Source organism: Aptenodytes patagonicus, chromosome 1 (assembly GCF_965638725.1).
Source record: "Aptenodytes patagonicus chromosome 1, bAptPat1.pri.cur, whole genome shotgun sequence".
NCBI lineage: Eukaryota > Metazoa > Chordata > Aves > Sphenisciformes > Spheniscidae > Aptenodytes > Aptenodytes patagonicus.
In genome coordinates this window covers 73,464,771-73,481,849 of record NC_134949.1, presented here as the reverse complement: position 1 = coordinate 73,481,849, position 17,079 = coordinate 73,464,771, and the positions used below count along the sequence as shown (strand labels likewise).

Sequence of the window (17,079 nt, the reverse complement as noted above, 5' to 3'; positions counted from 1 at the left end):
TGATGAGATAAGACCATATGTTATGGGTGACAGAAGACTGAGCTCAGATTGGCAGTTTTATCCCTTTCCTCTCAAGCTTCCTGAAGGTAAAAGCATGGCAATAGGACCTGACCAAGCTTTTCTCCCACCTTTCCTCTGCTCTTTAATCTTCTGTCCAAAAAAAGAAGGAAAAAGCACTTTTCCTTCCTGCCTTCTATTTACAGCAATGCTGCCTCCAGCAGAGTCTTTTTTTCACCCTACAGAGCCCCTGTCCTTGAGCCTCCCTTCTTCCTCTGGGGAAGGGAAAAGGAAAAAAAGCAGCAGCAGAAAGAACAACAGTGGTGGCTGGGTCAGCTCACTCTACCTTTTCCAGGTAACCTGAAAAATACAAGTAAAAGTAGCATCTTGCATGTTGCTAATAGAAGACATAGAATTTTAGGCTGAAACACAAGATATCAGATATAATACAGGATATCTGTCAGCTCTATCCAAACCCCCTTGTACTATATTCCAGCCTCCCTTAATTTACTACCTTTCCCCAGAACCACCTTCAGCTTCTTAGAAAGAGGGTGGTGAAGAGAAGAAAACAGAAGCAAAACACCAAGACAGTATGGACGTTGGCTGTGGGACCTTCACTCCTTTATTTGACAGCTTCTTGTTCAAGTTCTGTTTATTTTTACGCACCCTTTGAAAACTGAAAAAACTAAAAATGAAAGTACCAGCAGAAGTATATGAACAACTTAACACCTCAACTATTCACATAAACAGCCATTTCAAAAAACAGGGGGGTAAAAAAAAAAAAAAGAGACTAAATGAAATGTAGTAGAGCTTCTACTGTGACAAACCAACCTGGGATATGCTGAGATCAATATGACCATGCATGGAGAGTTTTACATAGACAGCTTGAGCTCAGTAGAAAAGGATATTTCAGCCAAAGAAAAGTTTTACTATCAACATAAATTAAGAAGCATACTAAAAGATTGGTTTGCTGGAATTCTCCGCAGTAACAGAAAGATTCAAGTGGGACTTCCTGCCATGGCTTTATTTACAAAGGAGAAAAAAAGCATATCTAGCTTTTATTTGAAAAAAAACTGTGTTCCAACTTTTCATTACTGTTATTGTAATTAGTGGGTACAAATACATTAAGGAGACTGCTGGCTTTGGATTTAGTAACATACAATAAGTGATCCCTTAAAATTTGATCATGCAGAAGACTGAGATTATATGTGTCCTCATAACACGTCCTGCGTGGGCAAACAAATCATCACTGCCTAGGGTTGCTAGCTATGTCCAAAAAACTACTCCTTAAAAGGCAAATGAGCCTCTCTCCTACCTCTCTTTGAACCCTGAGCCAACAGAGTGGTTCACAACCTCACTTTAAAAAAAAAAAGCATGCCTGACAATCATTCTTTTGGCCATAAGACATCAAAGAACTCATATGGCTGTATATATGCGTGTCAGTCTCTTCAATCTTTTTTTCCTCTACCTCTGAACTCCAACAACAACAACAAAAATTCTGAAAGCATAATACAAAAACATCAAAAAGCATAACATAAGAATTTCGAAGCATCTCAAAAGGAAACAGCAGTTCAAAAAAGAAGCGTGACTTAAAAAAGGCTATGGGATATTCTTGAGTCTTGATAAGAAAGCGACCTAACCAGTAGACAACAACTTACTGCAACAGCCTAACAGTTACCCTCCCTACACATGAACTTTAGTCTGCCTGAAAATTCACCTGTGCAACCTCGGTACAAACTTACTAATTATTGTTATGTATGGTACTGAATTCTTTGTGACCAAAAAGGTGAGAGTTGAAGACAGGACTGCAGTTCCCCCACATGCTCTAGGCAAAGCAGGTTTTGACGCTATTTTCAGAGATTAAATATGAGTGGAAATACCTAATTTAAGTACACTGGACATTTAAAATTCAAAGAGGGCAAGTGATTATGCAAGCTGGTTACAGATGTGGATAATGAGGAGGAAAGACCTCAATGAGACTAAAAGAAACTTTGATTTTTTTCTTCCCAACATAAAGGAAAACTGATAATGGACAAAGTAACAAAAAAGATATAAATGAGATACCACCCCTAGAGGCAGCAGTACTCAAAGCAAAAAGACTCTCAGGGGGATTTATTTCATACAGGTAGGTGGCAGTATTATATTAAAACAAGGCAAAAAAAGAAAAACGGATCAGAAACTGGGACAAGTATTCCAAGATTTCTTACTCTAAGAAATGCAGTGATTTCTTGCATCTCTGGTAGGGGTAATTATGGCACATTTATAAGATTTAGACACTTCCCTAAACTAACGTTTATCACATCACGTGCCATTTCTAAATTTTATCTGACACAAGTAAAAAGAAAATCCTTTTTACCACTCTGCATGTTATACATAGGCAATTCTCTCCGTTTAATCCTGTCTATTACATTGACAAGCTTGGCTAGTTAAGCAACAGCATGGTACATAGTTTTACACTTCACATGGACAGTTGTCCTTTCTTGGCAATGAATTACACTGTTGAAGACAGAATTATTCCCTTATTCCAAAACATTATAAACTGGAAATATTTGAGTTGGATGAAATATTTTGGCCTAATTTAGCAAGCAGTTTTTCCCTACTGTTTTGGACCTCCTGCAGCCCCTTAAGACAAGACAAAGATGTTTAGAAATGCGTTGCCATCTGACTGAATTGGTCGCAGTTCACACCTTGTTTCCAAGAGACAATAGGAAAATAAAGTCACTGGGTGAACCAAGTGCACCCACGTGCCTGTGTGTGTCTCCCTGCACATGTGTGGTTTTTTGTAACTCATGGAAATCCTATCACAGGAACATGTAGGACATAGGTTCTAAGAACAGCTGGTTTTAAGTGTAAGGCTGAAAAATTTCATTAGAAGAAAGAATATTAGAAAAAGCTCTAGCGATTTATATATTTTTAACTAACGGACACCTAGTTGCTTGTATTTCTTCTAGGCGCTTATGTCTGTCTTTTATAAGCGCTAGCAAAAATGTGCCATTTAAAAACTTCTTACACACAACTTGTACAGAAGTCCCATTTGATCATGCATCAAAGCCATAAAAAGAGGTATGTGATATCACACTTCTTTACTCGGCAATCAATTATGTTAGTGAAGACAGACTTGTACCCTCACTCCATAAGTTATCAGAAGTTGTAAAGAAGTAAAATCTTATTCTTATATAAATCTTTAAGAAATAACTGAGTAAAAAGAGAAAAAGTAGTGAGCCGTGCTACGATTTGTTTAAAACATTTTTTCATGTTTGACCTCCCTTTCATTTAGTGTCCTGTAGAAACATCTAACTCTTCTTTATTTGGAAAACTAAAATTATCAGTAGTAGTAATTTTCTATAAATTGCATGTGTGTCATATGAGCTTGGAAATATATTACAACTTTGGTTAAAGATGACAAAAATGCTACAGTTAGTGTTAGTATAAGAAGGAAATGAAGAACAGAAAAATTAATTGGTGAGTGGCTACTGTGTTCTGACGAATTTTAAATTGAGGTTTTTTTTTCCATTACATGTCAAATTTGTAATCGATTAAGACATTCTGTGCTACTTAAAAAGGGCACATATTAAATATTCAACTTCATAAAAAGCACTGAAAATCCTTCTCCCCAAATATTTCCAGCTTGATAGGAGCAGGCAAAAAGCATTAAGAAATGTAAAAACACACAAGAAAATTGCAAATCCCACCTGATGATCCAAATATATGGCATTCCTTTGAAGGTGATGTGAAAGAATCTCATTCTAGCAGGCAGCAGTCAGGGGGAAAAAGGAAAGGGACAGAAGGTGCAGAATGCATGAAAAGAGCTTTAAAAGATGTAAACTAGACAGTGATCTTTCTGTTTTATGTAGAAATATAATGCTGTTTTTATCTGCTTTTTTTTGGTGAACTGTTAACAAGTTTTGATCCCAAAACAGAAGTGATGAAAGTTTGCCACGAATCAGACTACGAACTACTACATTACATTTGGTTTTACATATAAAATACAGTAAGCTGATGTAAATGTCTACGACACAGACAACTATAAACCCTTTGATAAATCTGTGTTTTAAACATGTCCTGATTTTCGTACACAGATTACAAATAAGATTGTATCTGATATGAGGCAGTATATACAATAAATTAATCTCATGATCTATCACAACTAATTTTGATTATAACAATAGGTTAAAAACCTTTGACTTTAAACTTAACTACAATATATTTTAAAATATTCCTACGTAATTTTGACTCAGCTAATATAAAAAAAGCTATGAGTAAAGCCTCAAAGGGTTAATAGCAGAACATCACATACACAAAGAACCAATGTTTCTCTATTCTACTCCCATAGTAGTCAGAAAATTTTGCACTAATGGTACAATGCAAACTTTGATTAATAAATGACTACAAGTTAGTGAGAATGGTACATGACACACATTGCTTTATAGCTGACCTTTGGGCTGCTGGCCTCAAGTTTTAGCTGCATGAGCTGTGCTAGTGTGTGTTCCCGGATACTACTCAGTTCAGCTTGCTGCCGTCTCAGCTTTATTAGCAGCAGCGTGAGCTCCTCTGGCTGAAGGAGTGCAGTGTGAGAAGCCAAAGAGTAGAAAAAAGGTTAATTGGTATCCTAAACAACACTTAATTAAAATAAGGGTTCTTAGTATCTTTCTTACAAAAACTTTCTATAGTGATACAACAAAAGATAAACCGTTTTTCCCCAAATTGACCACTTTCAAATATATAATGAAGGGTTAACTTTTAACTACTCAAAACAATTGACACTGCAAATGCCATAAAAGTGGAACATTCTGTATAAAGGACAAAAAATAAGTGAGGATTTTGCAGGAGAAAGTCTCAGACTTTCTGATATGCATATCAAATTGATGATATTGACTTAAGTGAAGGGGAAGATAATTTCAGCCCTTTGGATATCATTACCTGTACATGGACAGCCATTTGAGCTTGGTGAAAGAATCAAAAAATGCCCTCAAGAGAATTTAGTTTCCAAAATAATTCTTCAAATGTATGCGTCAAAATTAAGAGTAAAAATAATAAAAAACCCCAATAACTGAACTACATCAGAAACAATCACCTTTCACAAAATAAAACTGCACAAGCATGACAAAAATAATTTTCTGTCCCACCTTCCACAGCTCTGAGGCTACCAGTTAATTTATTGCTTTACTTTTATGACTAAGATGTACAATACAGCCTTAGGAAGGGATGAAGGATAGTATTTAAAACCCAAGATTATATACATAATGGAAATAAGGTCACACTCAAATGGGTATTTGTCAGGTAATTCCACACAGATCAGTTTAGGTCAGTTCGGGAAACTCTACCAGAACCATTCCTGGAAACCACTTCTATTAGCTATACTTCAAAGAAAACAAAACACTTAACATCACAAGTATTTTTATTATGTTCCTGTTTGCTTCTGTTTCTTACACTTCTCCAGAAGTCAATCTTGTAAGAGGTTAAATATTCACCCAGCATTTTGATTTTCTCACAAGTTCTGTGAGTTAAACAAACCAAAACAAACCCAAACCACCCGAAAACCCCACTTGCTCTCTCCCACAGTCACAGAATTTTTCCAAAGCAAAGAAGTAAAGAAAAAAGCTCCAGAGAACCACAGATTAAATTACTGAAAAACAAATACCAGTTTCTTAGAATAAAGAAGAAAAATCCCTGAGAATAAGCGTGGCACTGGCACCGTTGTGAGCTCGTACCAAAGTAGCCCACAAGAGGGAGCAAGGGATTTCCACATAGCTTCAGTTGTCAAAACCATTTGCTTTGAGAGAAAACCAATGCCAAAGCCAAATTGTCTAATGGCCAGTCTTCCTCTTATAGTACTCTTTCAATACCTGGATTTAAAATACTTAATTTCAGAGAGTAAGTGTAAGAATCTAGACTGCTATACAAGACATTTTCAAGTTCTCTCCAAAAATCAGTGACAATGCTTTCAGTCTGAAAATTAACATCATTTCAAAGCACAAGAAAACTTATTTTTAGAAATAAGAGAATTGAAAGTAGCATCTTCAAACAAAAGGAACAGTGAATCACTTTTTCAAGATCAAAACTCTTCTCGGTATGTTCTGCAAAAGCCCGATTTTAGTGCATTAGGAATAAACTATTTAATGGTACTTAAAGCCAATGTTTGCAAGCAGACTTTTTTCCATAGAGGAGCCCATCGAACAGTAATTCCTACTTCTCTCTAGACATTAATAATGTTGCAAACATCTTTGACGTTGCTGTAAGTGCTGTGCTTTTGATACCGCTCTTGGGACTCTTCCAACAACCACAACACAGAATTTTGTTTAAAGAACTACCCACAGGTTTCCTCCTCTGGCCCCTGCAACACTGGTGCTGTGGGCAGGACTTCTGGTTTCTACAGGTAGAAGCTTGGACCTCCTTGCCCCCTACCCCGCTCATCGGACCAGCTCCAGCAGCAGAGCCCAGGAGAGCTGATGGGACCATGAACCCAAAGAAACGTCTGTGGAAGACAAGGTGCAGGGATAAGGCGCCAGCTGCCAAAGGCCAACCTGTAAGTTGCTGAAGATGCCAGGGATTCATGCTGGGAAGTGCAAGAAACAGGGGTCGAGGCAGTGGAAGGATTGACTGGAGACCTGTTGCCCACAGTATGATTCAAAATCTGTATTCTCAATTCGTAACTGTCTCAAACAGTAATTTTAGATGGTCAGAGAAAGATTATGGAAAGGAGAGAAAAACTGGTAAATAAATGTAGTAAATTTAGGACAATTTCTTAGCTTTTGGCTAAGAGTCATGTTTCAGTTAGGAAGGTGGACAGCATTCACCAATATTACTTTAATGAAATACCTTCAATGAGAGTTTCAGCTCTATCACAGAAAAATGGGAGATGTCAGAAAGGACATCGTTTTACCATATGCAGTATCCTTAAGATTTCCAAAAAAGGTAAACGCTACTTCTAGGATTTTCTAAATTCTTAATGGAGAAATAAGCATTCTGTGATGTATTCTACCCTCTCCCAGGAATTTCTGTAATGTATCAAAGATGATTAAAAAAAAATAAAAATCTGTATTTCTCAAAGAAAATCTGGAGTCAGCAGCTACAGAATATTCTCAGAATTCAGTGTAACCACAGAGTACTTCTTTATTTGCCTTAAAAATCCCTGATAATTTAAATAAAGTCTACATTTAATAGAATAAGAAAATAAGCTTTGAATAGAATAAGACTTCAGTGTTGCCTCTTCATACTTAAAGAATTATTCGTAAGAAAATACTCATGTACCAAATAAAAATCCAACTCACTGTTTTGCCTTGGAGGCTCTGAGGAGTAACAGGCTGTAAACTCAGACCTGCTGGCATTGACCTTCTGTCGGGCACAAAGACATGCTGTACAAAAACAAAATAGCACAGTACGATCCATAGTTAAAGACTCAACAACTATTAAATGCTAAAAAAAAAAAGTCAAGCCAACTTCACTCTCATGACAAATTTGCTATGATCTGTGCCAGCTTTGGCCAGCCATGCTTCCTGCTGATCTACGATCTAGGACACTTGAGTAGGCTACCTCTAACTTCTAGAAATAACCCAGCTTTCATCATTCATTTAATTAACAGTCCTCCCTCACAGCTGTTGCCCTAATCATAGCCCACATAAACAACAACAATTTTAGTTTTTCACCCATCACTGAAAGCTGATTAAAAACCTAAGATCTCTATATAGATGGAGTTTAAATCTTAAATTTACCCTACTGATTTCAAACAGTCTTCTAATTACCACCTCTTAAAAACAGGTTTGTGTTTCTGAGTTAATCGAAAAAGCTAGTTGTGTAACTAAAAAACCCCCACAAACCAAATAGCATGAAAAACTGAAGGTAAATAAGAATCTTGTATAAAAGATGCTAAATATGAAATTAAATACTAGCATAAAGTGTTCCACAAGGAAAAAAATATGAGAAAGGAAAACATGGCTGAAAGGACAAGTAAGCACGTGCTCTGCAGTACCGACTCTACTGGTATTTCTCAGATTTGTGAGAAGCACTGATTACCAAATTTCCAGTGCAGCTAAGACATAAAGGATGTCAAAACAAAATGACTCCTTTGCTGATGAAGACCTAAAAACTTCCAAAACCAAGACTTAGTAATCAACTATAAGTTGTTTAAACTGCTTTAAGATGTAGTTAAAGATTTTTTTTCCTCCATCAAGAAACTTAAAGACACCTGAAATAAAGATTTAGGAAAAATGATCAGGAGTATTTTATACTAACTCTAGTTTTATATCCAACTGAAAGAGTAATTTTTATGTAATTAGCTCCAATCTATTAAAAAACACGCACAATACAAGCAAGATGGATATAGCAGAGCCACATACAGCAACCCAGGTTCACAATTCTTCGTGTCTCCCTCTCACTGATGAAGACCAGCGAAGTTACACTAGTCAAGTGCTAAGGTTGTGTGCAAATAGATTCTGATCTTTAGTGATCTCCCTAGTAACTCAAAGGCATCAAAAGAAACAACTACACTCAGTTTTCTGCTGGAACCCAAGGCAGCCAAACTTGTGGCTGAAAACCAGAAAACAGCACATGGAAAGAAATGTGGGATTTTCAGTCCTCTTAGAGTTCCAGCTAAAAAAGCTAGAAAGGAGAGAGATTTCTGTACATAAAACAAACTATTCTGAATAATTTGCCTATTGACTCCTTTTCTTTCCTTTAGATAAACATAATATCATGGACAGTAAAATGAGGACAACGTGTTTTCACCTAGTGTATTAGAAAAATATTTTTTTACAACCTTTAGATTTTAAATGCTTTTTAAAATCTAACCTTTCTTCATGAAAAACAAGTGGTGTAACTTAATCTTCATTATAATAAAATATACTACAGTGCAACAGTTTTATGGTAACCATATACTTTCTACTAAAATTCCTTGTAAACAAGATTTTTAACTATTAAAATAAGTATTTTTACACCTTAGTATGATGCGTCCTGTGTCTGCGATCAATAGTTACATCTCCCCTTTGCACTGGTGAAGACACTTCTGATCTGTAGGTCCGCTGTGGGGAATACCCTTGGAAACCAGCGATTGAACCATGAGAAGGTGAGGTGGGAATCGAATGCATCGTCTGATCAGAAATATTAATCATAGTTTTTGGGCTACTTAAAGTACTGTGTCTAGTAAGAGTTGTTTGCTTATTGTAAAACTGACGTTGCTGCCATTCATAGAGCTGCCACATCGTGTCATCGCGCATTGACCTCCGTTTTTCTTCGGCTGTTACTGGTCCTATAGCTCGGTCATAAGCCGACGGCGTTACGCTGCAGAGGCTCTCCGGCCGTGCTTTGCTGTTTCTCGGCAGTGTTCTGTAGCCTTCTGGGTACCGGGGTAAAACTTGAGGTCGATGGCTTGGCATGTTTCTTGGTAACGTCTGATATGAGATTATGCTGAAACACAAATTTTCTTTTTTTTAGTGGACAGCATTACTATTATGGCAATATAAAGTTTTTCAATATTGGTTAGGTTTATCTAGCTATTAGCTTTTTTTTTTAATACTACAAGTGTCATCTTAAAAACATGCAAGAAAATCAAGATGACAATTAAAGAATCAACTATACTGATTGAATGCACTGTAGCAGCCGAAACTGGATCCTCTCTCTGATTAGCTGCTTGATTATATAATCCACATTTCATCTTTTTACCAGTTTAACAGTCTAGTAGTGTCAAGTTTAGATCAAATCTTGTAACCTGTCTATATGCTGGATAGGTCAAAGTTTTGAAAGCTTTGAAGTTCTATACTGTTTCCATATGAGCCCATTTTAAATGTTCTCTTTTTCAAAAGTGAAAAAGTCTCCTGTAGTTTCCCTAAGAAAATCTCGAGCAATTACTATGGACATAAAAAAAAATTATGATTTTTTTAACTGCAGACCAAGGAAAAATAGCAGTAATTGTCTAATGAAATTATATTTTGCAATTGTCAAGGACAAGCCATTCCATATCAGCTATTCAAGCGAAACAAATAGCAAAATATTTGTTTGGTAATAATATTGCATTGCTTTGCAACTCGGATATGAATTCAAAGGCTTATTCTTTAATTTGTTGCCACATTAAAATTCTGGACTGCTACAGTCATTTATCAACTTTCAGCATTAGCTGAAATGCAAAATTTTCCATACCGAGTATCAACACATGCCTAAGTATGACAAAGCATTCCTTGTTTTTTCAGAGGACAAAATCTAGGTCACAAACATTGATTCATTCAACCCTTATCTAAAATTCAGATGAGCACCTCTTAAAGACTTTTGCTACTGATCACATCTATGATAGATGCTTGCCCAGAGACAACAAAACTGATCTCAAATTGGACATGATTCAGCCATCAGAGGGCAGCAGCTTCTAGCTACACCCCAGACTAATTCAATAAAATCCCTGCCACAAGGCACCATTATCTGAAGATGGTTTTGAATGACTTCAGTGCCACAAAAACATTAAAGAAATGATGTAGGGCAAATGGCAAAGTAAACCAGCATTATGCATGTTAGATCCTTCTGGAATAACTACCAAGGGAATTGATGACGGTAAAACCCACTTGTCACTTAAAATAGTTAAGCTGAGTATTTATGACCACCTGTAACATTTTGGAGATGAAAACTGCTATAAAGAACTTCACATACAAAATCTGCTACAGTTTCTGAAACTTTCCAAGAATTAACGAAGTATTATTCCCATTTTGTAGACTGGATGGCTTTCCATTCTCACAAAAAAAAAATCATAAAAAAGGGAAACGGATTCTAAATCCTATTCTTTTGCTGCAAAACCCACTTAAATACCTCTAAATTTCTTCATGTAATATACCATTAATGATAAGGGCTTTTCTCCATCTCCATATTTAAAAAACAAACAACCAAGGCACCTCTGAGTTCAATTTCTAATTTTCAAAATATTATTTTAGCTATTCACAAACTGGTATGGTGAAGCCTGATATTTTCATGAAGATATCTGGTAGCTAGATACACCTCACTCACTGAAGCTCCTCTCCCATTTTATTAATTAAATGAACAGTGTGATCCTGTTGGCTCCTTTAAACATCACAGACAACTTGAAGAAAAGCTGTCTGAAGTTCTTACTATGTAAAGATAGCAATTTAAAGTCTGCATGCAATTACTTATATTCTAGAACATTTAGGAAGATAAATAGCTCCCTACGAATGTTCCCATATGAAAAAAAAAAAGGCTTCCACATGAGTTTATAGACTCCTTATAGGTACCTTTAGAGGTTGTCTCTAAGATTACTGTTGGGTGGCAATACTGGTTCTGGTGTCCAAGTTGGACTATTTGGGAAGGCGACTTTGCTGCTAAACCTTTAGGGGCTCAGTTTGGCAATGTTATGAATACCCTCAGATGGAAACCTCAAAATAGGCCTTCACCCTAAAGAACGCAAACATCAGCTGGCCCAGAATACAGAACTTTCACGCGTGAATCAAGCAAAGGGTGGCAGAGTGAAGATGGAAACCTGGTGCTGTACAGCAGGCATTTATTATTTAGGATGAGGCTTATATGGGCAAGGTGGGGAGACAGAGGCTCACACCCTGGGTTAGCAGCAACAAAAAACCTCACCTAGTACCATGCAACCCTTCTGTATTTTTTCACATTTGAGAAAGACCACTCAAGTGAACCACTTTTGGTGAAAATATTTACTTGTAACTGACTTGTGCAAAATTAATTTAATAAAATGATACTGAAGTAGAATGTTTTTATTTAAAAAACATTTATTTTTTGGTTTTAAAAAAAAAAGGTTTGTCTTCCTCAAGGCATCAGTTGTCTTTATTCATGTGGCTCTTGCAAAACTAGATGTCTAGATCCACGGAAATGGCAGAAAACAGCTTCAAGAATTAAAAACTGAATTGACGTAATTCTCATTAATTTCTCAAGAAATCAAACTACTAAGGGGTCAGCATGTTCCTATAAAAAAAAAAATCAGTAGTTTTACAGTGAACCCTTTTCATTCCATACTGAGGACCGCTAACAGCTCTTATTTTATATATAGTTATTTAATTGAACCTGTTCGTTAACATTTTAGTATTCTTGAAGTCCTATTTTTGTTTTTCAGTCTGACACACCAGAGATACTCAGTTTGGTATTCCATGATTTCTCTAACAGATAAGAGGTACAGATGCAATGGAAAACATCTTTGTTAGAAGTCAGAAACTTCTCCCCATTAAGTGAAGACTACTTTTCTCAAAAATTCAAGTTATGAGTTGAACAGGTCTTACTACAAACAGCCTTACTAGCCCCTTACCCCAACCTTAAGCTTTAACATAAACTGGAGCTTCTTTCTACTCTCATTCACCAACTTCAATTCTACTTAAATTTCTGTCTCCAGCCAGAAACTGGCAATCTGAACAAAAATAAAATTTAAAATTTAAATGAAACCACATTCTAAAGACACCACTATACATTAGAAATTTGGATCATTATTCAAGGCCACCTCACACAAAGCAAAAAAGATAGCTCAAGGCCAATTCTTTTTCCATTTGCTACCTTTATGTTGAACTGCAGTTGAAAGCATACCGTTTGTGCTATCAGTGCCACCCTTATTTAAGCAACAAGTGATCTCTATAGTCAAGAATAAAATAGTTAATTAGTGACATATTGTTAACAGTACTTCCCTCTATTTGATTCCCACAATGAAATCAGTTTTAGGGTTTATATACTTGTTCGCAACTGAAAAATGGCACAGCTATTCAAATTTCTCCTGTTTGGTTTCAAGTTTTACAGTCCAATTTAAAAAATCTAATTGCATCAAAGAGCCTTCTCAGTTCTCATTACACAAGCATCCATAATAAAATAAATGTCAGTGTGCAAGTTGCTCTCTGTACTGCAAGTTCAAACTTGATCAAACTACTTATGTTGAGTACTTCATGAAACAACACATTAGCAATTCCTAATTATATTTAATGAAGGACGAAAGGCAATGAGGAAATGTTCAACCGATTTTGGCAAATGTAAGTCAAACTAATGCAAATTTTTCAAGTTTTTGCAAAAAGTGAAAAGCCCCCAACCCCCATATTTTGAAGTGTACAGAAAACACATTTTCTGAACTTGCTTCTATCTTAAGCTCTGCTCTGCCATCCATCTATACGCAAACTCCCTAATTTCCAACTCTTCAAAACATCTCATGTGATAACATCTCCATAACTTCCTATCTAATGTAATATTAAAAACTTTTATATTTTACTGCTGGAGCTACTTGTCTGTACGCCAGCCTGGAAGCAATGTCCCCACATTTCTGTCAGATAGAAAAATTGCTATCGGCACAAGATTCAATATCATTCACACATAATTTTAAAGCTTCATGAATAAGCACTGGAACTCAGTATTAGAACTGGGAGATGTTTAATTTAATGAGAAGAGAAGCTTTAAGCATCAAGTTAGTTAGGTTTCTATGACTTACTCTTAGGAAAAGCTTCTCTCTCTCTCTCTCCCCCCAATTAAAGATTGTTTAAAGTTTAAAAGCTCCCTGAAATATTTCTGAAGAATTTTAAATAAAATATTACAAGAATTTGTGAACAAAAATGCAGAAGACAGGGCAATTTCAAAACCAGATTTTAAGAGGAAAAAGAATTGTTATGATTCATGACACCTTTTCTCTGCTAGGATAGAGAAATTTCTAACACCCAAAAAGGGTTTCTGGCCATTTTTATTTACTGAGTTATTAATATAGTTTAATTTATTAATAATCACTCAAATGTTAATAAAAGACGAACTTTAATAAATCTGTTCTGAGCAGTCATTCAGGCACTTCTTACAGAGAGCAATGAATTATATATTTATGTAATATAGACCAAAAACTACAGAATTTAACCAGGATACAAGTATTATTTGCTGGAAAGCCTAGCAAAAAAAATTTAAAAAAATTATTACATAGTACTTACCCTCTTGTTTCCTCTTCTTGTCCTTTTCCTCTTTGCATTTTAATCCACTGTTCCAACTGCAGCATTGAATTAGTTCTCTGCATAGCTCTCTCAGACTCCATATGTGACTGAACCACATTGTGCTGACCTCCATCTCCAGCATCTGCCAGAACACCACCAACAGCTTTATTCTCAGACCCATTTAGATGAACTGGTCTGAAGTGTCCAGCCTGAATCGTAGTTATGGGTAAAGTCCTGTATTCGGATCCCAAAGGATTTAGCTTTACACTGTTAATTTTCGTTAGCGGTTTATCATGCCCAACTTTCTGGAATCCATATTTTTCGGCTTCCAAAGCTTTCTTCTCCTCATTTTTGATCACTTCTTTGTTTTTCTGGTTATTTTGTGCCTCTGGCTTAATTAGCACCCGATGGTTTGAAATATTATTTGCTTCTCGAGGTGGTGTATTTTCAGTGGTTAACTTCTCTACTCTGGAAAGGAATTTATGACAAGCTATAATATCAACAAAACATTCACTAAAAAATGAAAAGTGACTATATTGGTGTTTACCAGGGTTCTTTCAGTGAATCCCTGTCCAGATATTTTACATCAATATCTTGTATTTGAGAGAAAAATCCAGGATATATTTTCACAATAATCAAGGACAGGCTGGTTTTTTTGTTGTTGTTGCTTTGGGTTTTTTTGTTTTGGGGTGGTGGTGGTGTTTTGTTTGGTTTGGTTGGTTGGTTTTGGGTTTTTTTGGTTGGACAGTGTGAGTGTTTTTTCTTCCACACTTCTCTTTCTTTGCTATTTTAAAAACATTTATAACACGGTGTAAATTTTTTAAGCTGACTTCAAATTAACCCCCTAGAAAAAATGTGCACAAGAGGAAATAAAGCCAGAGTCTGAAAAAGTGGATGTTCAGTTCCTGGAGGGCTGGACATTCAAACAGTAAAAATATTCAGTGCCTCTCCAAGAGCTAAAGCTTCCAGAAGTCAACAGCCTGAAATTCAGACGATTTTTAAAGCCATCTTTAAAAATGGTAGCAGATTACATTGCTGACCAGCTTGTGATTCACAATACTGCTGAATTTAACATATAATGAGCTCCTTTAAAGAAAACAAACAACTTTTCATGGTCACTGACATCAATTAGGTTTCTCTTGTATGTTATCACTTTGGCTAGCATACATTTTGTGGAAAATAACTGTGGCTTCCCTAATTTTAGGGGCAAAATAGCTGCTGACTTAGGGAACTCTACCACAAAAATAATGATATTTTTAGAACAGTTACTGCTTTACAGTACTTACACAAGTACTCAATGTATGCAGTTCTATTAGCTGTCTTCTTTTTAAAATTTCAAACTGTCAAGAAGCTATAGCTTTTTCCATACTGGGACATGAACTGAACATCCAGCTCAGATAGTGACAGTTTTTTTCCAGTTTATTAGAAAAAAACCACAAAAACCCTAAAATGTTTTGATCCACATTTTTTTGTATGGGAGGAAAGAAGACGAAGACATATAATTCTTTAAGATTACACCTCTGTATAAAACCAAACCAAGAACAAAACTTTATTTTAAGATGATGTCAAATTAACCTTTCACACTGTTTTGCATCTTTTTTGCAAATGCATTACTCATCTTTATAACTGTGTCCCATTCAAGGGCCTAATCCGTGTGTAAAAAAGCCATCACATACACAACTGACCAAGAGCACAAGTATGACCACTCCTCTGAAAAATGCTCTAGTTCCAAGTAGAGTAACTCCATACAAAGCTGTAAGCATTTTTGCTTACCCAATCTTTAACACAAGGCTTAAATGTCCAACAAGACATTTGGGACAGAACCCCAGCAAATACACAAAGGACTGAAAACTGTAAGGTCCTTGTAAAATACTACCCACTGCTAATAATATTGGACACTTAATTTTAAATGCACGTCCCATTACCACCCTACTCTTGCTATGAATTCTCCATGACGTGAAAGGAATTAAGAGACTCCTGCCTTGACAAGTACACCAGTTCAAACGTACCAGTCAGAAAAAGCAAGACATCAATGTCCTCTGCATACTGTACGTGAGTTAGAATGAAACGCTCATGCACTCTGCATGTTAACAAGGGGTGTGATTTTTTTTCCACCCATGCCTCTTCCTGACATAGTTGTGACGATCCCAGTCTCTGCTTGATACGCCATAATGTTATAAAAGTCCTCCAAAATTCATTCTGTTAATAAGTAGCTCAAAATAGTCCTTTTCTTTCAGTGATTATTCCTGAGCTGCCAACGTGAAAGTGTACACACACGTCAAACGTATTGCAAATGAAAACATTCATACCAATAATCTAACATGAACATCTCTTTGGCTATATGTGTCAGCATTATTTTTAAACAGTGGTTTTTTTCTCATACATCACTATTAAATGCAGAGGTTAGATAAATCTGATGTTTTCTGCTAGCAGAAAGGAGAGGCTAGTATTTCTGCCAACCATAACTTTTAGAGAAAAAAAATCTTGATGTAGAACCAGTTTTTATGTAGGCTTTTGTGGGGAAGGACACATGTGGTGGAACTGCTATACCTTCATCATCTTTTCTATAATTTCCAAGTATCAGCAAAGAAATGCTCTGCTAATCTCCTACTGCAATTTAAAAGTGAGGTGTTTTCTTTTGATTTTTTAGCCCAAGACTTTAAACTGTTCCCAAGACCAAACATTTCTGCCTAGGTTCCTTCTCAAGGGCAAAAAAATGGATCACCTCCTCCCTCCCACCTCAAAACTGTACTACCCAGTGTTCTACCACAAACTAAAGGAATTCCCCAAACAGGAAATTGAATGAAAAACTCCATTTCCCACAATTATCAAGTCAAAAAAGGGTGTTAAAATTTCAGTTTTCAGCCAGCGCTCAAGAGTTTACAAATAAATGTAAGGACTACCTTGCAAATAATCCTAAACACGGGCATTAATATATGCAACATGCCTTAATAGTACCACCTACTCCCTTATATAGCACTTTATATCAATCTTTCTCAAGGTGCTTTACAGCAGAGAAGCAGTTGCCATTTTACAGATGGAAAATCTGTGGTGCAGAGGGAGCGTGGCATCTCTAAGGACATTCATCAGATAGGTGGCAAAGTCAAGACTTGGCACAGTGTTTGAGTCACACTATCATAGTACTTTCCACTGCAGAACTTAAAAAACAACAAACCCCAAAAATCACAGAATT

The 17,079-nt window shown here is 36.1% G+C and overlaps 1 protein-coding gene across 17 annotated transcripts in view; it reads right to left on the bottom strand.

The window, feature by feature from the left end:
• The window catches only part of PLEKHA5 (pleckstrin homology domain containing A5), a 176,037-nt gene that overhangs the window by 33,327 nt on the left and 125,631 nt on the right, over positions 1–17,079 (bottom strand). For 9 of the 17 annotated variants that reach the window (XM_076342341.1, XM_076342275.1, XM_076342265.1 and 6 more), the window contains exons 10-14: positions 13,887–14,354; positions 8,931–9,399; positions 7,269–7,352; positions 4,433–4,552; positions 3,690–3,743 (exon numbers count right to left, since the gene is read on the bottom strand). In XM_076342341.1, the coding sequence (XP_076198456.1) occupies positions 3,690–3,743; positions 4,433–4,552; positions 7,269–7,352; positions 8,931–9,399; positions 13,887–14,354 (1,195 nt within the window). The remainder of the gene's footprint in view (positions 1–3,689; positions 3,744–4,432; positions 4,553–7,268; positions 7,353–8,930; positions 9,400–13,886; positions 14,355–17,079) is intronic. The other 8 variants (XM_076342351.1, XM_076342418.1, XM_076342294.1 and 5 more) reach the window with 1 other exon arrangement.